Source organism: Sturnus vulgaris, chromosome 19 (genome assembly GCF_052056855.1).
Source record: "Sturnus vulgaris isolate bStuVul1 chromosome 19, bStuVul1.hap1, whole genome shotgun sequence".
NCBI lineage: Eukaryota > Metazoa > Chordata > Aves > Passeriformes > Sturnidae > Sturnus > Sturnus vulgaris.
The window spans coordinates 11,973,050-11,996,682 of record NC_142261.1 but is presented as its reverse complement, the minus strand read 5'-3'; the positions used below and the strand labels follow the sequence as shown (position 1 = coordinate 11,996,682).

The window sequence follows — 23,633 nt, the reverse complement described above, 5'->3', positions numbered from 1 at the left end:
TCAGGCCGCACTTGGCGGACGCTCCCCGGGCCGCCCCTCCCCGGAAGCGCCGGCGGCCCCGGAGCGCAGGTAAACAGCCAAGATGGCGGCGGAGGCGGCGGGGTCCGGTAACGGCGGCGGGACGGGCCTGACGGACCTGCCGGGCGAGCTGCTGGAGCTCATCCTCTGCTGCGACGTGCTGGGCGCCGCCGACATCGGCCGCGTGTCCTGCACCTGCCGCCGGCTGCGCGAAGCGTGCCAGCCCCGCGGCAAGGTGTGGCGGGAGCGCTTCCGCCTCAGGTGGGCACCGCCGCACGGCCCGGCCCGCCCGGGTGTGGAGGGGAGGGAAGGGGCACCCCCGGCCTTCACGGGCACCCCCGGCCTTCACGGACACCTCGGACCTTCAGCGGCACCGGCGAGGGTCGGCCCGGGCCGGTCGGGTTCGGAGGGGAGGGAATGGAGTGGGCACCCCTGGTCTTCAGGGGCACCCCCGGCGCTCAGCGGCACACCCGGACTTCAGGGGCGCCGGGGAGAGTCGGCCCGGCCTGTCCGGGCGCGGAGGGGAGGGAATGGGCACCCCCGGCCTTCCCTCATGGGCACCCCCGGCCTTCCCTCATGGGCACCCCCGGCCTTCCCCCATGGGCACCCCCGGCCTTCCCTCATGGGCACTCCCGGCCTTTCTCCATGGGCACCCCCGGCCTTCCCTCATGGGCACCCCCGGCCTTCCCCCATGGGCACCCCCGGCCTTCCCCCATGGGCACCCCCGGCCTTCCCCCATGGGCACCCCCGGCCTTCCCCCATGGGCACCCCCGGCCTTCCCCCATGGGCACCCCCGGCCTTCCCCCATGGGCACCCCCGGCCTTCCCCCATGGGCACCCCCGGCGCTCAGCGGCACCGTGGAGGGTCGGGCCGGGCCGGCCGGGGAGGGTGGCCTGTGCCGGGGCTGGTGGAAGTGCCGCCGTCCCTGCCCGATCCCTTCGTGCTTTCCCGGCCCCACGGTGAGCTCCTTCCTGCCGGGCTGGATGAGCCCGCGGCGCTCCAGGCGGAATCGTGGGGTCGCAGAGCGCTTTGGGTGGGCAGGGAGCTTTAAACCCATCCCTGTGCTATGGGCAGGGACGCCTTACGCTGTCCTGGGTTGCTCCAGATTTATCCAGCCTGGCCTGGAGCATTTCCAGGGATGGGGCAGCAGCAGTTTCTCCGTGCAGGTGGCCTGCCCTGCTCCAAGGACTGCCACAAGGCTCCCTCCCTTCCCAGATCCCGTGGGGAGGGTCCAGGCTGAGCCTGCTGCTCGCAGGGGATCCCCCTTGGCCGGGGCTCAGTTTTGTGGCCCTTTCCACGCTTTTTGTGGATCCCCTGCATTGCCAGGTCCAGCCCGGGCTCTGGCAGTGCAGCCACGCACTGGGGTTGTGGATTGGCCCCCCTGACCCCTCCAGGAGCTCCCAAAACAGCAGCCAAGACCCTTCTGAGGACTGATGCTGGATAGAGAGGTGTTTATCTGTGAAGATTTGAGGAGAGCTGTTCTCACACATACCCAAATCCTTGGGATGTGTTTTGCTGCTGTTTTGTTTCCCCCAGGGTAGCACCTGCTCATCCTTTACCTGCTTTTGTGTGTGTTGGCACAGGATAAGCAGCAGAATTGCTTTCTTTCCCTTTTCATGAGGGGAAAAAACGCTGCTGAACAATTACAGCTTCCCCACCACACCATGGCTCTGGGATTGACTTTCAGCAGTGCAGTGGCTGCAGCTCCTGCAAGTTTCACCCTGCTTGGGATCCAGCAGCTGGAATGGGGTGTGGTGGATGGTTAGCACATGCTGCTCTCCTCCTCTCCCCTTGATAATGGAATTTTTGGCAGGAGGTTTCAGCCTGACCTCGCCATGCTGGCTGGATTCCATCGTGAGCAATGGCACTTTGATCTTTCTAAAATTCCCACTGTTCTCCCACCCCATGGAATTCTCCTTTCTCATCCCAAAATAAAGGACTGTGGTGGTTCTTGGGAGGTGACTGGATTTCAGCAGTAGCTGAAGGGCCAGGGATTCATCAGGAGGGAGGTTATTATGTAATGTGAGGTTATTTGACTTTATTTTGTGGAGGCAAGTGCAGGGGAGTTTTATTATTAACCAGCAGTGAAATATCTTCCAAGTGTTGTTTAGACACTGGTAATAATTATTATACAGGAGGAGTGATTTCAGTATTTGGTAAATTAAATACATAAATATATATATATAACCTGAAAAGAACATAAAACAACCCTTGGAGCTGAAGGAAAATGTTCTGTATAAACCAGTAATGATGAGCAGCATTTCAAAATGTGAAATAAATCCCCCTTTCTCTCAGCTTTCTTTCCAGAATATTTCCATCTGTGCTGGTTCTTGTTCATGTTTCTCACACAAGCGATCTTGTGTCTTCACAGCAGCAGGAATTGCAGTCCTGGCACGTATTTTATGGCACAAAGCTGTGTTGTGGCACCACACACCCACTTTATTCAGAAAGGTGCTGCTGACAGCCCCCAAAGCATGCCCTAAAGTTGGATTTTCAGCTGAACCTTGAAATTCTGAGTAAGCTGTGAAATGTTTGGACTTTGAGTCTCAGTAAAAGAGGGTTTTTTTTACAAGAAAGCTGGGAAGTTTTGTTTTTTTTTCTTCAAACAATTGTTTCTTTCTCAGAACCGAACTGTCACAATTTAGCTGTCACAATTTGACTTCAGGATTGTGTTTTCCTCCCATAGATGTTGCCACCAGCAAGGGCAGTGGAGGGATCTGTGTTTTGTGCAGCCTTTTAATGAGCTCCCCGAGGTGGTAGGAAGAACACAGGACAAAGAATTCCCCTTCTGTTCAGTGCCAGGTTGGCTTCCACGTGACACTTCCTTGTGGTAAACTCTTTTAATTATAAAACTGAAGCATTTAGGATGTTTAGGTATTGAAATCCTGGAGTGAGAGCCTCTGAAGGTTTCAGGAGAGCTTGCTTTTAAATAATCATTAATGCACAGCTGCAATCAGGGAGTTGTGCTTTGATGTCTGAGGGAATTTAATACAGTGTAAAGCTGGGCAGTGTCTGGGCACTGTGTGAGCTCCTCAGGTCATTCAGGAGGGATGTGAAATGTTAATGATGCTGTTAATTTGTGTGTGTCTGTGCAGGTGGCCATCCCTGCTGAAGTACTACAGCCACAGTGACAGTGTCAGCTGGCTGGAGGAGTACAAGGCACGGCACAATGCAGGGCTGGAAGCACAGAGAATTGTGGCTTCCTTCTCCAAAAGGTTCTTCTCAGAGCATGTAAGTCCTCCTCTCTTCGTGTGTGTGCAGCAGCCTGGCCACTTGTCTGATTGAATAATTAATGAAATCATGAATTGAATCATTAAGGATGGAAAAGTCCAACCACTGAACCGTGTCCCTAAGCACTCCACATTTTCTGAACTCTTTGAAGGACAGTGATTGCACCACTTCCCAAGCAGCTTGTTCCAATGGCAACCCTTTCAATTAATCAGTTTCTCCCAATATCCAACCTAAACCTCCCCTGGAGCAGCTTGAGGCTGTTCCTCAACACTGCCTGAGCCTTCACATCACCAGGGTGTATTCTCCTTTAAAAAAAATCTTAAACCATTCAAATATTGTTTATTTCTTAAGGAGAGTGCCTTTTTAAAAATGTGTTTATTTAGTCTTTATTATTATTTATATTAGGAAAAAGTTCTTTTTCCCCCAGAGGGTGCTGGGCACTGCCCAGGCTCCCCAGGGAATGGGCACAGCCCCAAGGCTGCCAGAGCTCCAGGAGTTTGGACAGTGTTGCCAGGGATGTGGTGGGATTTTGGGATGTCTGTGTAGGGCCAGGAGCTGGACTAGATGATCCTTGTGGTAGTTCAGGATATTCCATAATAATACAAAGATTCACCCTTCCTCCATTGTGATCCATACTTTTCGTTAGTTTCTCTTGCCCCCTTCTCCACATCTCCTCAACTGTGCAGTCAGAGATTTTGTGTGAAAATGCTGAAACGCAGCCAAAAGGGGAGAGAGTTCCAAATGCAAAGAGGTGTGTGGAGTGCAGCACACTCTGGGATTGCATTCAGTCCTTTGCTCTTTGCTTTTTGCTGGGGGTTCAGCCCTGGCTCTGGGAATCCTGAAGGCCACGGAGTTTGTTGACACAAAGCACAGCTGCTGATTTTCACTGACGACCTTGTGCAAGGACGACTTCTGAGAGCTGTCACAGGCCCTTTGAGTTCAGGAGCAAAGCACAACAGGGCCACTCAGTTGCAAAGTGTGTGTGTGAAGTTCTGCAGCCAGCCATGACCCTGAGATGAGTCTGTGTTCAGCAGGGAAAAGGTGAAAATGTGGTGTCTCACACTGGCACATGGAACAGGAGTTACTTGGCTGTTTGCTTAGTAGGTGGCTGTGGATTTTGGCAAACTGTACATCTGGGTCAGCCTGGAATTCTGTGAATAAAGCATAAAAGCTGCCTGTAAGTTTGGCTGAATTCAGAATTCCACACAGGAGCCACTGAGCAGCCCCCCTTTTATGGTTTCTGTGCAGAAGGAAGGCAGTGGGGCCAGGTGGGTATTTGGTGTCTCCTGGCTGCTCTGTTCTGCAGCAGCCACACATTTGTCCATGGAGAATTGTCAGAGCATTAACTGGGAGAAGCAGCTCCTGGATTCCTCCTGTTTTAATCATGTATGCACAGACTACGGAGAGACCATTAAACAGTACCCAGAGGCCTCATGGTGAGAACCATCTCCTGTGGGGCCAGAAACTGCAGCTTGATTCCCTGCTCAGAACTGAGAGGAAAAGGCTTTCAACCCATATATGAGCCCATATCCCATAGTGAAAAGCTTGAAAACCAGGTTTTTTTTACAGTTCAGCCAAAGTTTAAAAAGTAATTCTGGATCCTGGAAGAAAATAGCTGCTCTGAATTTAGATGCAGAAGTGGTTGTTGCAGAAAATAAAGGCTCCTGCCTCTTCATTCCTTCACCCAGGATGAGTCTCCTGCACAGGGGGGTGTGTGGAGAGGTTCTGTCAACCACAGGCAGAAGCTGATTCCACCTTAAAATCACTTTCAGCTTGTGCCCTGAACTAGCCCTAAATGCTGTAGAATTTGGCTGAAATTGCTATAGGATGTTCCTGGGAATAATGGACTGGAATAATAAATCCAGGAATACAGAGTGGGAGTATTTGGGGAGCAGGACTTTTTTAAGATCTTTCATAAATTAAAAAAAAATGGACAAATTTGTTTTTGAGACTTTTTCTGAAGTTATGGGAGAATCTGTTGTGCTGTGCATAACTCCTTGTCTGCCTTGGCAGGTCCCCTGTGATGGATTCAGTGACATTGAGACTCTGGGGTGCCCCAGCCATTTCTTTGAGGATGAGCTGATGTGTATCCTCAACATGGAAGGAAGGTAAGAGGGCTGAGAAAGGGCAGGGCTTTCTCTCTTTCACCAGTTCAAGATGAAAAATACCCTGGTTAATGCCTGACTTCAGCTTCTGCCCTTGGTCACTCATTAAACAAGCACCCCCAGGCTTGCTAATTGATTTCAGAACAAATTTAGCATTTCCAGAGGAAACCATGGAAACCTTGTCCCACAAGAAGATCCTCTGGCTTTGTGTTGCTTTTTGTTGTTCATTGCCTTGCCAGCCCATGGCATCTCTTGGGACATATCCCAAGCACCCACATCTCTGCCTAAGCATTTCCCATCCTCTTGTTCTTTTTTGATTTAAGCCTGGATCAGTTTGCTGAATTGATTTACAAGATTAGTCCAGAGCACCAAAGGGAAGCAGGAATCCTTCAGGACTGCCACCATGAATCCCTGTACTGTGAAATTCCAGCTTTTTCTTTCCTTTTCTGAGCTGGAGTAGGTTGGTCCAGTTTTTGTCCCCAAAGAAGCAACTGAGTTGAATTCAGCCACTGCAAAATTTGCAGTTCTGTAAATTGTTCAGACAGTAAATAGTAAATTCAGTGGTAAATAAAACTCCTGGTTTTTATCTGCCTGGGTAATCTCATCACCTTGATTAACACTGAGCAAGATGAGTGAGTTTATTTGAAGGTTTTATTTGCTTTATTTGAAGGTTTTTCTGCTGGTACCACCTACCCAGGCTGGGTTTAATGTGATACAAAGCTGTGATAAATGTCTTAATGGGGCCTAATAGCCTTGATTAGAGGGACTGTTAGTAGAGCTTGAAAAAACCCAACTGGAATAGCAATCATCTCATTTTTGCCTTTCCCCATCCATTTTATTGCCTTCCCTATTTGAACTGGGCCTGAGCATCTCTCGTTTGACAACTGGTTAAAAAGCTTTTGAGGCTTTGCACTGGCCAAATGCCTCCCCATAAAGCAGAATTGATGCTAATTACACCCTGATTAAGCTGTAGTCATTGCAATTCAGGAGCATTAGGCTAAATGATTTCCCTGGAAGATATCCTAATAAAGCAGTTGTCCCTATTGAGAATCCCAGTTTATTGGAAGAAGATAAAATATTATGAGATTTGATTGTCCTGCTGTCCAGGAGGATGGAGGTGCTTTAGAAAGTGGTGGGGCTTTTCTGTAAAAAGTTTGGAAATTGTGTTATCTACAGACCAGCTGTTGAGCTCCCCCTGCCTCTTCACAGGCACAGAGTTGGTTTTCCTCTGGGGAATTTTGTTTTTCTTCTGCATGCTACTGCACTCACATTCATATCCCTCATCAGTCCTTTTTTAAAGCTGAGAGGATGCTTTAGGAGTGGCTCTGGAGAGATGCAGTCAGACAGAGGGTAATGTTTTATGAATAAAGTCTAGGATTTTAATCAGATATTCCTGAGCTCCTTTAATTGGGATCTGTGTTGTTTCCCATGATAATGTATCTTGTCAGAATAATGTATCAGTGATGGGGTGAAAATTGGAGATTATAGGAGCAATGTTTTGCAAGCTGTGTGGCTTTTTGTGATAAATTCCTCTCAATATTCCCCTTTTGGGTTGACTTTCAGTGACAGTACTCGCTGAGAAAAACAACCTAAACTGTAAACTTGTATTCACTGGAAAACTTAAACCAACTGTTCACCCTTCAAATACCTATTTAGGGAAATGCTTCTTCTTGTGTTTAACTGTGCAGGAAAGGTCTCACCTGGAAGTACTATGCAAAGAAAATTCTCTATTTCCTACGGCAGCAGAACATATTAAAGAACCTGAAGGAGTATCTGCAGCGCCCCACGGAGCGACAGTCCTTTCTGGAGGGTGAGTCCTGGCAGAAAGCCCAGCCACAACTCCTAATGACAGCTCTCACAGCTCTCCATCGTGGTTGGACTTGCAAGGATCCTGCCTTGCTTAGATTCCAGCAAGCCTCTGGCAGGTTGGGTTTTGGATCTGCCTGAAATCTTTCCCATCCCCCAGCAGCGTTGCATCGAAATGTCAGGGTGACATCAGGTGCTGGCAGTGCTGTGTGCTTGCAGAATCACCCCTGCACACAGCACTGAAGGCAGAAATGGGACAACACTGCAATCATGAGCAGGGTGCTGAGAAAATGAGCTGTAGCTCAACATCCTAATTGCTGACATTGCTGCTGTGGCCCCTGGGATGCATTCAGCTGAGCTGATTCCCTGTCAGCTCCCTGCTCTCCCCTTTCCCAGGAACTCCTCACATAAGGGCAGGGAGCAAGCAGAGGGAATTGTTGCAGCCTGAGCATTAGGAGTGTCTCAAGAACTGAGTGCTGGACTTTGATGGGAAACAAATCCAAGTTCAGTCACATGGTGGGAGGGCACTTACACCTGCTAAGAAAGAAAAAACTCTTTCTTCTGCTTCTTCTGCTCTTCATGTCCTCAGTCTGGTGGATTATTCTCCTGTCTTCTGAATGGCTCAGAAGCTGCCAGGGGCTGTAAAAGAGTCCCTTCCTCTTGATGCACACTCCAGAATGTCCCTGAAAGAGGATAAAAGAGGCTGTAACACCAAAGCTGACACTTTTTAATGCAATAGGCTTTGAAGAATGGGCTGTAGGGCAAGAAGGGAAAGCAAAAAGTGGCCTTTTGTAGAAAAAAACACATTAATTATGAGGCTTAGTCATGCGGGTCACAAATACATGTGATTTTGTCTGCCATGAAGGTGCCTTTCGAGCACCAGCAGGAAGCTTTTTGGGAATTTTCACCTGGTCAGCTTTGGGAGGACAAAAAAAAGACATGTGGCCCTGCTGAATTCCTTGGTTTCCAGGCCTGTCATGGACATGCTGCCAAAGCCATGTAGGAGGCTAGAAGAGCTATGGTCCATGCAAAATCCTTACAGCTAATTCCAAAGATTGAACAGGAGGAGGCTTTGGAAAGATCAGTGGTGCCAAGGAGAAGCTTCTGTGAAAAGGAAGTGTTTTCCTGCAGAGGCCTGGGCAGGAGGAACATGAAAGTTTGTTGTGTGTTGTGTTAGGAACATGGAGAGCAGGTGTGGAAGAGAAAGATGAATGTAGCAGACAAGGAAATGCTGAACAAGGGTGATTTGGAGGATGTGACAGGGAAATCAGAGCTGAGGCAGTTTGAGTGAAGCTGGCGTTGTTTCAGGCTCTGAATAAAAATCTCTGTACATTGGGTGGATGCCAGGGGCTGCAGTGTGAGCACAGAGCTGGTCAAGCCTGATCCAGCCTGATCCAGCAGCATTCCTGCTCAAGGTACAGATACCTTTTAGCATGGTGGAGAGGGGAATACCGAGTTCAGCTGGTAATTCCTCATGTCAGCTCAGTCTGTGCAGTTTGTGTGACAAATCCAGGAGATGACTGCACGTTTCTAACACAGAGCTCTGCTGTTCTGCTGCAGCCACTCGCTGCATGCCTGGAATGTAGAGCAGGCAAAACCAAGCAAAGAGAAAACTGAAGTCCTGTTTCTTATGTAGTTTGTTTTTTGCAGGTGCTGTTTTGATTGATCAGTACTGTAACCCCCTGTCAGACATCTGCCTGAAGAGTGTCCAGGCTCAGGTGGACGATATCACAGACAAAGTGCGCAAAGTGCTGCGGACCAAGAACCCCAGGCACCCCAGCTTGGCTTCCAAGGCAGGTACTGTACAGAAATGTGCTCTCCTGCAGAGCTCTCCTGCAGGTGCTGCACAGAAATGTGCTTTTCCTGCAGGTGCTGCAGAGAAATGTGCCTTCCTGCACAGCCTTCCTGCACCTCTGCACAGCTGAAACAGCTGTGGACTTGTGGCAGCTTAAAGAGCTGTTGTTTTTATCCCCTAGCAAACAAAATTCTGACATTTACTTAAGCCATCGTTCAAGAAACAGCTGTTCAGTAGCCCAGGGTTCAGTCCATCCGATGCTAAAAGAATTTGGAGGGGAATTCTATTTTTTCCCACTTGTCCATGAAATCTTACTAGTCCTGAGCTATGGGGCTGGGAAAGAATCCCTTTCCTGCCAGTCTCAGAAAATCATCAGTAGAAGGGTGCATGTTTATCATGTCTCAAGGTCAGGCAGCATCTTACTCCTTGATTTTATAAACACTGAGTAATTTCTGGCTTTCAAGGAGAGACTGAGCCTGCCCATGTGAAGATTTCATTGCATAAGGGTTAAGTGCTCTTGTTTTCTCAGTCTTTATTTTGCTGTGTGTGTTTCCAGGAGAGGTTCTCATTCCAGAAGTGGAACTTCAGAGGCAGGTGCTTGATGCCATGAACTGTGTCCTGTATGAGCAGCTGAAATACAAAGGAAATGAGCTGGATTATTACAACTCCCTGAATTCCTACATTCACCAGGTGTGTGTTTGTGTTAGACAAAAACTGGGAGGCTGCAAGGCTTGAGACACTTCACTGGTCTGAATGTAGCCAGACAAATAATTCTCAGTGAAGAGCAGCTCTTAAATAAATACATCATCCTTCAGTGCATGTTCTGTCAAGTTGTATTTTCAGTTGTGAAATCAACCCTTGAAATTCATGTTTTTCTTAAATCCTGCCTGTGTTTTTGTCACATTTTTCTCCCCCAGGTTTTGATCCGCAGGACAGGAATTCCCATCAGTTTGTCTGTGCTTTATTTAACGATTGCCAGGCAGCTGGGAGTCAAACTGGAGCCTGTCAACTTTCCCAGCCATTTCCTCCTGCGATGGTGTCAAGGGAAAGAAGGGTGAGTGACCCGCTGAGCTCTGAAATTGTGCCCACAGTGACAAAAACCAGAAAGCATTTACAGCTCCAGACCTACGTGAGAGTGTTTAATTATGTTCCATCTGCCTTTACAGAGGGGAAGATCAGATCTTTAGGAAAGTTTTCCTAGAACTCAGTTCTGCTGCTGCTGAAGAATAACAGATTTCCTGCTCTAGAGCTAGAGGAGAAGTTTTATTGTTTTCCATCTGGAATTATAACCTTTGCAGAGAAAAAGATCAGATCTTTAGGAAAGTTTTCCTAGAACTCAGCTGCTGCTGAAGAAAACAGATTTCCTGAAATAATAATCCCCATGAGGTGATGTGAGAATGATGGAGAAGACAGAAGGTACCAGGTAGTTTAGGAGGGAGCTGAGGAATGAAGGACACGGGTTGCAAGTGCTGAGGGAAGAACAGAAACAGCAAATCCTTCTCTATCACGAGACCCTGCTCACAGTTTGTTGTCTCTGTTGCCTCTACAGAAGCACAGATATTTTTGACTACACCTACATCGATGCCTTTGGGAAGGGGAAGCAGCTGACAGTGAAGGAGTGCGAGTACCTGATCGGGCACCACGTGACAGAGGAGTTCTATGGGGTGGTGACCTCCAAGGAGGTCCTGCAGCGCATGGTGGGGAACCTCCTGAACCTGGGCAAGAGGTGAGTGCAGGGTCCCCACCTGGCCAAAGGACCCAGGCTCCATTGTCTGCACCTCCCAATATTGCTGCTCCCAAATGGTGTCACCCAGCTCATGAAATCCTGAAAATTCCCTGTGTCACAAGGCTTTCAGTCACCTGCATCTGAGTGGAAACAGAAATATTTAGTGATACTTAGTTCCTTGTTGTATCTAGGTAAAACCTTATACCAATAAAAACCTTATAGCTATAGGTAAAACCTTATAACAATATTTATTTGTTTTGGTTTAGGGTACATCTGGGAAGAAATTTTTGAATAGGGTTTTTTTTAGTCTTTTTTTAAATTGGTTTGGGGAAAATATTTTTTGGAGAGAAGTGGAAAAAAAACTTGTTTATTTAATAGGTAAAGTATTTTTTAATATAAAAATGAATAATACTAAACAGTAAATTTTTTTTGCTGTTTTGAGGGGATGATAAATTTAGAAGGTTTTTTTTTTGTGGGTTGTAGTTTGGTTTATTTAGTTTGTTTTTTAGTTCCTCCAGTGCTGGGAAATGTTATAGTTTAGGTTAGGTTTGGTGGGTTATAGGTGTGAGTTTTTGGTGGTTTTTGGGTTTTTAGCTTAGCATAGGTTTGAATAATTTTAAGAAGAGAAAGAAAAGAAAGACCTTATTACTTTAACTAAACTAATAGCTAGCTTAGTAAGTTCCTGTAAGAACCTACTAACTTTCATGAGAATAGAATCTCATAACAGTAAAACTCTACTTGTTCTTACTAAAAAAAATATAAAAACAAAAATCATTTTACATGACAGTCTATTCTTGTGAGAAAAACAGTTCACACCTGCAGAAATAAAAAGTCTATCTCATGAGAATCCATAAGAAAAAGAAGTAAACTATCTAAAAATAAAGAAGTGTAATAGACATGTACACTTTATGTTACTGACCAATAAACAAAGTTTCATGAAATTATTAACCAATTAAATCCAAACATAGTGCTTTCTAATACCATATAAAAATGAACTGTGCACAATAAAGATCAGCTATTCTGCACAAAGAAACAAGTATCTCAATTCTCAAGAAAATAGACAAGATATTTTATTTTCTCTGTGAAAAGCTGATAGGGACTGTCCCCCTTCAGAGCCTTTTTGTGTCCTGTGGCAGGCACAGCCCCCATGTTCACACGAGCATTTTCAGAGATACTGTTGGTGTGCAGAACATTAAGTTTTGTTTTCAAATCCTTCTGATAATCCCTTTCCCAAGCAGCCATAGACAGACTCACAGGACTGGAAGGATTTTTTGGGGATTATTTTAGGTGCCAAGGGATCAAAAGGAGATGGTTTGGAGGGTGAATTCTGTGTGTGGGATTATGTGCCCAAGGAGAAGAGCAGTGGGTGGGAGGGCAGAGTTCAGTGCTCAGTTGTGGAGAGCTTTTCCTTGTAGCAGTGATGTGGTGAGTGGCAGCCCGTGCTGGAGTCACTGCTGTGAGCCTGCAGCAGCCTTTTGGGGACACCCCTGTGCTGGGAGCTCTGGGGACAGGGCAGCAGAGCCTCACAGCTGAGTTTCCTTTCTGCTGGCAGAGAGAGCACTGACCAGTCCTACCAGCTCCTGAGAGACTCCCTGGACCTGTACCTGGCCATGTACCCTGACAATGTGCAGCACCTCATGCTCCAGGCCAGGTTGTACTTCCACCTGGGAATCTGGCCAGAAAAGGTACCTGGGCACTCAGGGGAATGTTTTGGGGAAAGCTGAGCACTATTAACACTGGGTTATTGATTTTTGGGCTGTGTCAGCCTGCATTACAGTCTGCCACGAGTTGTTTCTGTAATAAATGCAGTTGGAGGAGTTCTCACATTGCAGGGAATCAATTTGAAGCAGGGAGAGTGGATGATTCTTGCCTGCTTGTCCTGGGGGAGATTTGGGAGCAGCCTTGAGTAATAATTTATGATTTACAGCTTGTCTTGCAAGCAGGACTGTGGACTGTGAGTTACAAGAGCATCCTGCTTGCTCTGTGCCTGAGTTGTGGTAAAACTCCTGCTGGGCTCCTGGGAAAGGAGCAATTACCTTATCAGAAAACTTCAAGAAGTTATCTTTGATAAATAAAACCAAAGCTGTGCTCCCAGCCTTGGCCACACAATCTGGGCTCTTGTGAAAAAGCAGCTCCATATTGCTGTCCTTGGAATTCCTTTTCCTTCAGGGTAACAACTCCAGTCCTGTTATCTTGGGAGTGTGGGAAAGAAGGTGCTGAGATTTACAGGTTGTCTGGATCATCCAGGGCTTTCACTGAATCAGAAGGCACAGGGAGGAGCCTGTAACTCAAAAAAGTCTGAATTTTTTAGTGTGCCACTGCAGCACAGAGGTTTTTCCTGCTCAAAATTCCCCATACTCAGTGGAGCTTGTGCCAGTTCCACCTATGAGGTTTGGGAAGGGGACAGGAATATTGGCTGCACAGCTGAGCAGAAAGCAAAGCTCTTCCCACCAAATCAACTGGAACAGGACTGCTGGAGAAGCTGCCTCCTTCCTTTTGAAGAACAAACTCTGCTAAGCTTGGCCTTCCTTTCTTATGGCAGCAAATTTTAGGGTCAGCACAGAAAAACCAGCACCAAAAAATTGTGTATGGGTGGGACTCACTGAGCTGAAATGGCAGCTGGACAAAAATAGGGAGCACTGAAAGATCTTCCTGTCCCTTCCTGGCACTCGGGGATGTGTTTGGAGAGCACCAGGCTTGGATTTGCAGCCCCTCAGAACACGTAACCCAACCCCAGGGCTGAGTTTTACTGACTTCTCTGCACCAGATGCAATGGAAATGAGCAAATTTGGGTTTTTCAGGACTGCATCCAGTCGTTCCAGGCTGTCAGGCAGGGTTGCAGTTAACCAGAGAAAATGCTGTGTCTGACAGGACACAATGTACCAGCTTTGACAGGGGCTGCCAGATTCATGGACGGGTAGGAAATCTAAAAAATCCTGCAGAGCTACACATAATGCTGCCCTAAATATTTGTAAATAACAGTAAATAAAATTCCCAAGAATCTCTGGCAGCTGTGGTTACTTCCTTTAGGATTTTTCGGGATTTTCACATCCTTCTTAATTCTTAATAGAATTAAAGTGGCCAAGAAGCCTGAGCTGTTTCTTCTCATTAATTACTCACCTGTCCTTTATTTAAATTGATTTTCCTTGGTTTTTGGCTGCTGTCCATGCTGAACAGCCTGAGATTGCCATTCCTCTTCTGCTGCTGCTGCTCTGAACTTAATGACCAAGCCTATGATGAAGGAGACCATCCTTTTGCCAGATGCCAAAGTGTAGCAGATTTTGGGGCTCGAGGTCTTTGATCTCTGAGACAGATACGTGTCTTTTCCCAACGTGTTTAGACAACAGGTTGGGGTTTTTTTTCCTTGCTTTTACCAAAAAATTAAAATTTGCTTTGTCTGCCTCTAATGAACACAGCAGCAGATGCTCTGATGTTGTGCCAGAGGGTGTTGGGAGGCTGGAATTGTGGATCTGCAGACCTTGCTGCTTTGTGTTCTTCAGTCACCCTGAGACAAGCAGCTTTTCTGTCTTGTTCCATGGGAAGGCATTGTGGAGGTTATTTCCATTTCCTCCTGTGCTGCCCTATTTTTGCTCCTCACAGACATGCTGAGAAGTTCTTTTGAGTTAAAATAGTTCTCAAGAGCAGCAGAAGTCATCTGGTATCACTTCCCAGCAGCATTTTGGGACACTGGGAACTGCATTCTCATGACCAGAAACCTTGAGAAGTGGTCTGTGGGCACTAAACAGGACGTGGTGAGCTCATGGGGCTGAGTTTTAAGGAGCTGCTGTGCCTTTCCATGGAAGCTGGGAGCTTTACAAAGAGAAAAGGAACAAGAAAAGGCCATGTGCAGACTGAAGGTGAAGCTGTAGCAGAGAGCAGTGTGGAGATGTTGTGGCAGATCTCAGGGCGCTTACAGCTGACTCCAGCAGTGTATCTGTGTGTGTTTATAACTTGTGCTGCTGTGTCCTGAAGCTGTTTTTGCTGTGCTTTGGAAGGTCCTGGACATCCTGCAGCACATCCAGGCCCTGGATCCCTCCCAGCACGGGGCTGTGGGGTACCTGGTGCAGCACACCCTGGAGCACATCGAGCGGCGCAAGGAGGAGCTGGGCCCCGAGGTCAAGCACCGCTCGGATGAGAAGCACAAGGAGGTTTGCTTCTCCATTGGGCTCATCATGAAACACAAGAGGTGAGCTGGGAGCCTTCCCCACAGCCAGCTCTGTAGCAGCAGAGCAGAAGGGTTTGAGCTGACAGCAGTGAGGCAGGGTTTAGTGCCAGGGAGGAGTGGGAAATGGCAGGCACGTGTATCTGTCCTGTGCAGGACCGTGGGGGCGACTCTGTGAGTGCCTGGAGAGAGCAAATGTTTGCACTGCAGAGAGCATGACTTGTCTGAGTCATCCTCTGTCACACAGGTAACATCCCCACAGCTCTCCAGGAAACAGCAGCAAGCACTTAATGAGGGACCGTGCAACAGAGTCAACTTCAGAATCGATTCTGCTATTCCCAGGACAGTTTATGGATGTTTCCTTGTGCTCTCATTCCCTGCTCCTGCCTGCCCTCCAGCACTGTGTTGCTTTGGCCACTCCTCTGACTCACCGAGACATCCAGGGCATATCTGGGGGGCATCAGCAATGGCAGTTACAGCACCTCACAATTATCCCATCAGTGTTCTGTAAATAGTCATGGCTTTGTTCTCAGTGCTGGGGTTGCCACATCTGTGTGATGAGCACAGGAGTAGTTGCACAGCCCAGCAGGGTGGCTGATCCCTCCTTATTTCTTCCTTCCTCTTCTGCCTGCTGACTTCCAGGCTCTTTCCTATTCTCTTTTCTTGCTCACATTTGATTTTCCTCTGTCTCCAGCTGTTTATTCCTGTCTGTTTACCCAGTCATTCATAGTCGTTTCCCTCCACCTCAAAATACAAACACAGTCTTTCTGAATTGCTGGGGTTTTTTTTTCCCCTCTTGTTCCTCTCTTCCTTGTGCCAGCTCTCAGGAGATTCCTATCCTGTTTGTGCTCTATGAGTCTTGAGGGCTCTGGAGTTTCCACAGCCTTTGTGTGCAATTTCTCTAACCAGGTATGGCTACAACTGTGTGATCTATGGCTGGGATCCTGCCTGCATGATGGGCCACGAGTGGATCCGGAATATGAACGTGCACAGCCTCCCCCACGGCCCCCACCAGCCCTTCTACAACGTCCTGGTGGAGGATGGCTCCTGCAGATATGCTGCCCAAGGTGAGCAGGGGTCCTGGCTGCACTCTCTGCCCACATCAGGACAAAGGGATGCTTAATTGATTCATTAAGTGTGGTTAACAAGGGTTATAAAGGTGGAGGGAGGAAGGAAATGATCCTGACTCGTGGTCTGCTCTGTTTGCTCCATGAAATCAGCACTGCTGGGATGGACAGGAAGGCTCACTCTGCTGCCCCAGAAATGTTTTGGACATTCTCATGGTGTGAACCTTGATGGCTGCTTTGAAAGAAATCATTCAGCCTCTGCTGAAGGTCAGCAGCTCCTGACAGCTTTGCCTTGGACAACACCTGGAAATGGGATTTAGTGAGGGGTTGCTAGTCAGGACGAGGTTCTGGCCTCTGTCACATGCCAGGATCCTATGGAACACAGGCAACCTGGCTGGTAGTGCCACCTCTAACCAGAACAAAAATTAATTTCTCTTCACAAGTGCAGGGAGGTGTAGAAATCTCTATGTCACATGTGCTTTATGCAACAAACCATAAGAGGAAACTCTTGTCTGATAGTCACAGTCTGTGGTTGGGATACAGGAAGAACTGTTGTACTGAGGTTCTGAGGAAAATTACAAAAGAAAAGCACATCTGTGACTCTGTGCATTGTAAAAATGTTAATCTGCCTCATGTTTGTGTTCCCCCTGTGACTGAGAAGTCCTATCCAGGCAGGGATATGTTTGGCCTAGGGAAGATGTGGAAGCTGCTGGAGGGAAAATGCTGACCAAAATGCCCTTTCTCTGGGTGGAAAATGAGGGAAAATGCCCTTTCCCTCATGTTCTGCTCCCCTGAGTGTGACAAGAGGTGTGACAAAAGGTGGTTTTACAGGCAGGGACACTCATCCTTCCATAGATTTAAAGTGCAGGTGTTTCCCCTGTCCTCAGAGTGGCTTTTTTTATATTCAAAAGCCCAAAAAGATGAAGTGGCAAAGCCTGATGGCTCAGATCAGGCAGGACTTGGCCTCAGAGAGTCTTAAAACCAGAAATTCTCATGTGCCATGGGTTGATATTAAAATATGCATCTTGGTAATTACCTAATCAGGTAATTGTCCTGAGTGCTGCTGGGGCTGAGTCATCGCTTATCTTGTGTCTAATGAGGTTTCAACAAACAGAACCCTGTCTGGTCCCACAGTTCGTGCAGGGTAGGCTGACACTGTTATCTCTGTTAGGAGACACTGCTATCACTCATCTCTGTGGCCTGCAAGAGTTCTGATATTGCTGGGGAAAAGTGAAGGGTTTGTTCTTGCTGCTTTTGATATCCCCTCTAAAACATCCTCAAATCATTTGGGAAAGATTATTTCATATCCTCCTGACCTGACTCTGGGGAGGGAGGGAGAGTTTTTTACTGAAAGAATCCTGAACAAATCCTCATGTGGAGTTTAATTTAACCAGTTCAGAAATAAACCCAAGCTTATTATAGATAAATGTACCTCAGTTTGAGGCCTTCCTGAAAATCTGTGGGTTGAGTGCAGCTCATTCCAGAACTCCTGTGTAGTTCAAGGAGCTTGGTGCCTGTCCACTCTTGTCTGTGCCTTGTTTGCTTTGTGACAGCACAGGAGAGAGATCTGTGGCTCAAAACTGCTCGTCAGCACCTTTGGGAGGCTCCCACCTTGTGCTGAACTGCCTGTGTCAGCCTGTTCCTCCTGCCAGCTGCTCTTCCATCCCTGCAGCTCCCCATGCATGCATCCCTGCAGCTCCCCATGCATGCATCCCTGCAGCTCCCCATGCATGCATCCCTGCAGCTCCCCATCCCTGCAGCTCCCTGAGCACAGCTCCCAGCTCAGCCATGCTGCTGCAGAGCACTCAGCAGTGCACATTCTTTTCCGCAGTGGTGCAGTATCTGAGAAGGTTCTTTGCAGGCCTCTAGGACTGCAGCAGGCTGCTGAGGCATGGAAAGCTCTGCTGCTGCTGGCTGCACAGCCTGACATGCAGCAGCTTCAAAGAGCTTGCATGGATTTTAATAGGAGTTCTCTGCTCCCAGTAATGAAGTGGATTTCAGAGACAGATTATTCCTGAATGACATTCTCTGTACCTCAGCTCGTTCCTGCCCTGCTCAAAGTCAGCCTTTGATCCTGATGCAGCTTTTTTTTTCCCTAGTTAATACTACCTGTTTTATCTGGCACTGTGCTGGGAAAAAAATGACATCATTTGGGGAGTGCTGCATCCCTGGGCTCCAGCGTGAGGGATTTACTCCCAGTCCCTGCTCTGTGCCCACACTGCAGAGCAGCCCTTGGCCAGGGTCACCCTTGGGTTTTAGTGTTGTTTAACTCTTGTGCCTAATCAGGTTTTCTGCAGGAAAAGAAGGTTACTGTTCCTGCTGTGGGAAAGAATCAACGTGTCCTTCTTAGGGACTTTCACTTGGCTTGGGGAAGTTTGGCTTTAGGGAGGTTTATTTTGCTGCAGGGAAATGCTGAGCCCTGGCATGGTGGGAGCACAGGCTGAGGGAGGAAGCTCTTGGCTCCTCTGCCAGGACAGCCTTGTGCAGGTGGGCTCACCTCGGAGCATTGGAGGGACATCTCTCCTAAAACTGATCCCCCAAGGGCTGGAGGGGATCAGAGGAGCAGAGCTCAGTGCAGCAGCTTCTCCCTGTGCTTACAACCAAGTCCTGTGACCAGCAGAGTGGGAGCAGCATCCTCCTGCTCCAGCCTCATGCCAGGCAATCCCAGGCATAAAACAGCTCCCATGTCCCTGCTCAGGGGGTGAGGCTCTGGGGGCAATCACACGGACTTGCTCTGCACATTTTCCTGGATTAGGGTGTTTTTTTCCTTTCAAGCACCAGATTTGGTGTTTCTAGAAACACAAACAAGGCCTGAGAGAGGCTCAGGGTTCCCTGCCTTGCAGCAGGCCGTTCCTGTGGTGGTAATTGCTGCTCTCCTTCCCTCACAGAGAACCTGGAGTACAACTCTGAGCCCCGTGAGATCCCTCACCCCGACATCGGCCGCTATTTCTCCGAGTTCACCGGCGTTCACTACCTGGCAAATACCGAGCTGGAAATTCGGTACCCAGAGGATTTGGAGCTCACCCGAGCCACAGTGCAGAAGATTTACAGCTCAGGCAAGGAGTGAGTGCCAAAAGCAGCCTGGGGACAGAAGCAGCTGGAGTGTAGCTTTACCCTCTTTGCAGAACTTGCGTGGGAAGCAAGTTTGGTGACAATCCTTTTGCTTAATGCATTGAAAACTGCATTGAACTTGGAAACTGGTGCTACAGCATCTTCCCGTTGTCTGCCTGCCCATCCTGGCCCAGAGGCACAGGGACACTTTGGTACTTGAGGCCCAGCAGGAGGACCTTGCAGGGACAGCTGTGCCAGGAGTGTTGTCCTTGGGAAGGATCTGCACATTCTGCTCCTTCTGTGGTGGCCTTAGAAGGTCAACAAAGCGAGATCCTGGTGTGGAATATGGAGGAATCCCCTCTTCCAGAGAAGGAAGTTGCTTGTCCTGGCAGTATTTTTGTTTGGCTGTGTCTGTCTGGTTTGGTTTGAGTGTCTGTCCCATGCAGGCAATAGTTTTTAAAGTCTATCACGTTTCACTTTGTCTGAATTTTTGGGTCAGGTATTGCTTCACCTCTGTAGTCTGATTGTTTCTAGAGCTACTGTTCCAATCCTGAATATCCTTCTGGGCCTGGCAATATCCTTATGGGCCTGGGAAAGAGCTCCAGCCACAAAACCAGCAGCAGTGAGGCTCGTGGGGTGGCAAGCAGTGCTCACCCGGGGGCCAGGTGGCCACTTCGCCAATGGCAGAGACTCTGAAAGCAGAGGAGGAGCTCCTGGCCCTTTGCAATGCTGAAAAACACCCAGCTCGTGTCCTGACCTTGTTTTGGGATCTGTCCATCGTGTGTGTCCAAGCTGGGATCCATGGCACAGCTGTGAGTGTTCCCAGGAGGATTTGGAACCTTGTGGGGATGTTTGGTGGGACCTTGAGGGCAGCACCAGAGCGACTTCAAAGGACACAGAGCTGCCACTCGCTGCCACCTCCAACTCTATTTTCCAATAGGTATTTATGCAATACAGGAATGATGACTGGAACCTGGCCATCCCTGGAGTCAGCCAAACCATTATGGAAGCAAGATGTTAATTCCTGCAGCTCGAGGCCTTCTTCCTTCTTGCCAAAAGAAAACGTATTCTAGGGGAACACAGACTTGGCTGCCTGCAAGGGAAGAGCTTTAGCAGCTCGAGGCACATGACTTTTAACCTTGACTGAAAGGCCCAGGCAGAACCACTGCAGAAGAGGTTTTCCTCTGGGCTCAGGGGCTGTGGGGTGCAGAGTGACACAGTGTTTGTGCATATCTTTGTGGTTTCTGAAGCAATGTGTGTAGAGTAGCTGCAGCTTGTGTCTCCTGTCACTGTCCACTTGCAGCACAGTAATTCTTCTCTCCGAGCTGACAATTAGGGCCCTGTAGAGGTAGGTGGATGCTCTTTAGTCTCTTATGCACTACAGGTATCTCCACGTGGAATCACAGCCCTCCTCTCCAGCAATGCCTGCCCTGCATGTCACCTCCTGCAACCCTGAGCACTGGTTTGCTGTGGAAATAAATGCTGAGAGCCCAGCACTTTGGTGGTGATGGTCTGCAGGGATCTGGGGCTCCAGGAAGAGCAGCCTGTGGGGACAGTGTGAGGAATGCTCAGGGGGCTCTGCTCCAGGCAGAGCTCTGTCTTTAAAGGGTCAGAATCCCAGAATGGTTTGGGTTGGAAGGGACCTTAAAGCTCCTCTTGTTCCATGGGCAGGGACACATTCACTATCCCAGCTCTGTACTGACATGAACGTGGAGGGAGGGAGGAATTTCCATTGTGAGGGTAGGGAATCCTCAGGCAAAAATCCAAAAATGCTCTCTTGCTCTTGAGGGTTGGGGTAGACCCCAGCCCTCCAACCCCGTTTTGAAAGCAGATCCCAAAAAATTCCTGGCAGGGATGGAAGGTTGGGAATGGGGGTGGTGAGTCCCAAGATAGCTGAGAACAGGCAGAGCAGGGTTTGGGCTCCCCATTCTCATTCCCAGCTGTCAGCAACATTCCTGGAATTTTGTGCTCCCTTCTCTTGACACCTGGGCCTGTCTCCAGTGTATCCAGGGAATTGCAGAGCTCACAGAGCCCTCAGCACAAGGAGCTGCCCGAGGTACAGCCGTGCCATGGAAGAGCCACAGGAGCCAGCAGGAAACACCCAGAGTTTCCCTGGGACCTGGCCAGTGCTCACCAACCCACCTGGAGAGCTGCTGGTGCTGCAGGGGTCCCAGAGCACCGGCAGAGCCCTTTTTGTCCCTCTTTTGGGGCCACTCTGCTCATACCCTGGGAAGAGCCTGGCCCAGGAGGAAGTGTGGGAGCTGGTGCTCACCACACACTGGTGTGGCCTGGGGTGCAGAAGGGGACGGGCTTGGGTGCTCAGGGCAGCCCAGCAGCCCTGGAGCTGAATCCTCATCCCTCTGGCAGGAGTTTCTGGAGGAGCTGTGACCTCAGACAGCTCTGGGTGCTGCCCACATCCATACCCAGGCTGTGAGTGTTGGGGTTACCCAGAGCACCAACAGAGCCTTGGAGGTGCCAAATTCGGAAAAGATTGGGCTGTTTCCAGTGTTTTATCAACACAACCTCAGCCCAGGAGCCAAGTCACATCCTGGGATTGGAGACAAACCCAAAGGGAATGGTGAGTTCCCTTGACTTCCCATTTGGGAAGGGTGTCCCCACTGCTCCAGTGCTACTTGCCCTGGGTGGAGTCTTTGGTTTTGGTGAGAAGCTCCCCTGTGAGCACCTGCTGCTGTGGGAGGCCTCAGCCCAGCATCCAGGGTGGCCAGGGAAAGCTGGAACCTCCCCCAGGGAATATCCAGGGAAAGCTGGAACCCCCCCAGGATACCTTTGTGTCTATGCTGGAACAGCTCCCTGGAATCCCCCTGAGTTCCCATAGGCTGCACATCCACATCACTGTGGGTGACATTTGGGGTTTGCCTGTTCCCCCTCCCCTCCTGGCAGTGCAGAGTCACCTTTTCACCAGGAAGGCAGCAGTGGATCCCAAAAGCCCCTTGTGTTTGTAATGTCTGGATCCATGGTGTCTATGTTCAAGGTGGTGCTGATGCTGTCCCTGGGGGTTTGTCCTGTCCTGTCCGTGTGCAGCTCCCCCAGGAAGGGCTGTGGGGCTTTCTGGAGAAGGTGGAATTGCCTCCCTTCTCTCCCACCAGGTGCAAAGCCTGTGCAGTGCCAAAGTCCTTGGGAGCAGGGGGTGAATTCCCTGCAGTTCAGGCCGTGTTCTCCCTTCCCTTTCCGTGTCACCATCCACCTGTCCTGGGGACAGAACAGCCCCGGTGCTCTTGTGTTACAATCCAGAGGGGGAAGGGGCAGGAAGCGAGGAGTACTCACTGTCTGGATCGTAAGGAAAAGCCAGGGCTGGTTCCAAGCTTTGCCACTGGATGTTGGCACTCAGGGATGTTCCAGGCAGTGCCATTCCCAGGCTTCCTGTGGCAGGGAGTGAGTCCTGTGGGCCTCAGCATCCCTGAGCTTTGTCCACCCTTGGAGGCCGAGGTCTCCATGTGCTGCTGCTCCAGGCCAGGCTGAGGAACTGCTGGTGCCCTCCAGCAGGGAGGGGCAGCTCCTGGATCCTCTTGGGAAGCACTTCCAGTCCCTTTGGATCCATCCTGCCACACAGGGACACACAGAGCACCCTGACACAGCCTTGAGCACGGAGTGAAGCCTCCGACGACCCATGGGAGTTTGTCTCCAGTCTTTGCAGGAAAACCAAGCCTGCCTGGGGCCAGGGAGAGCTGTGGGGCAGGAGGATGAGAGGAGGAAAGGGCTGCTCTGGCTGGAGAAGGGTCCCTGGCATCTCCTGCTCCCTCCCAGGCCACCTCCACCTGCACACGAGCTGGCTCCAGGTACTGTCCTGACCCATCCTGGGCATCTCCAGGGATATCCCAACTCCCTGCTGGCTCTTCCCCCGTGGGGATCACGGGGACTGTGGCAGCAGGGACAGAGTGCTGCATGTATTTCCCTCCTCCTCCTGCCTGGGAGTCCTGGGCTGGGCAAAATTCCACATTGGGTGGAAAACTGCTGGCCCAGGAATGGGGGGTGAGGAGCTCTGAGCCCCAGGGCCCCTGACACTGACAAGTGAGGTTGCAAGATGGGGACATCTCCTTTCTCCATTTTTATTTATAAGCAGGTATTTTCCTGGATAGCTGGAGGCTGGAAGTTATTTCATTCCTTTCCTGTTTATATTTGGCTTTAAACAAATAAACAACACTGACTTGCTATCTGCTGCCGCGGTGTGCTGTGCTGTTTGAGCTGCTCCCAAACCTCTGCCTTCACTCCTGGAAGGGCTTTGCTCTTCCCTGTGCCCGTGGGAGGGTGACGTGTCCCCGCCGATGCCAGTCTGGCAGGGAGGGAGATGGTGACAGAATCCCGGGCTCTGCCAAAGCTGCCTCCTGGGGAAGCCCCCCCCCGGTTTTGGGGGTCCTGGGTCACATCTGTGCCCCCCTCTTTGTCTCTGCCCACGCAGGGGGGCACAGCCCGGGCAGTGCCAGGCCTGGGGCAGCCGCGGGGTTCCGGTGGGAGCTGCTGCAGGGTATCCATGGGGAGACCCCGGCCCCATTCCCGCACCGGGATACCCCGGGGGTGCTCCAGAGCCGCGAGCGGGGAAACAAAACCGGGGGCTCCCGGGGCTGTCCCCGCTCCCCGAGGGTGCCACCAGGCGTTCTGGGGCTGTCCCCGCTCCCCGAGGGTGCCACCCCCGCGGGCCCTGCGCTGGCTCTGG

The 23,633-nt window shown here is 49.8% G+C and overlaps 1 protein-coding gene across 1 annotated transcript; it reads left to right on the top strand.

Moving 5' to 3' along the window:
• Positions 1–42: 42 nt before the first annotated feature.
• FBXO21 (F-box protein 21) lies at positions 43–20,457 on the top strand. Its single transcript, XM_014894747.2, has 12 exons — positions 43–279; positions 3,114–3,249; positions 5,263–5,357; positions 7,043–7,164; positions 8,811–8,957; positions 9,512–9,645; positions 9,873–10,009; positions 10,505–10,681; positions 12,234–12,366; positions 14,677–14,867; positions 15,753–15,910; positions 18,799–20,457. Exons 1-12 carry the CDS (start codon positions 83–85, stop codon positions 18,975–18,977), a joined length of 1,806 nt encoding a protein of 601 aa, XP_014750233.2. The 5' UTR covers positions 43–82; the 3' UTR covers positions 18,978–20,457.
• The last annotated feature ends 3,176 nt before the right edge of the window (positions 20,458–23,633 follow it).

What these genes read in the sequence shown, in the direction of transcription:
- FBXO21 (XM_014894747.2), top strand. Translation starts at nt 83, where the DNA reads ATGGCGGCGGAGGCGGCGGGGTCCGGTAACGGCGGCGGGACGGGCCTG. An exon ending in TGGTGTCAAGGGAAAGAAGG is followed by an intron (nt 10,010 to 10,504) that starts GTGAGTGACCCG and finishes TTGCCTCTACAG; the next exon opens with AAGCACAGATATTTTTGACT. An exon ending in CTCATCATGAAACACAAGAG is followed by an intron (nt 14,868 to 15,752) that starts GTGAGCTGGGAG and finishes TTCTCTAACCAG; the next exon opens with GTATGGCTACAACTGTGTGA.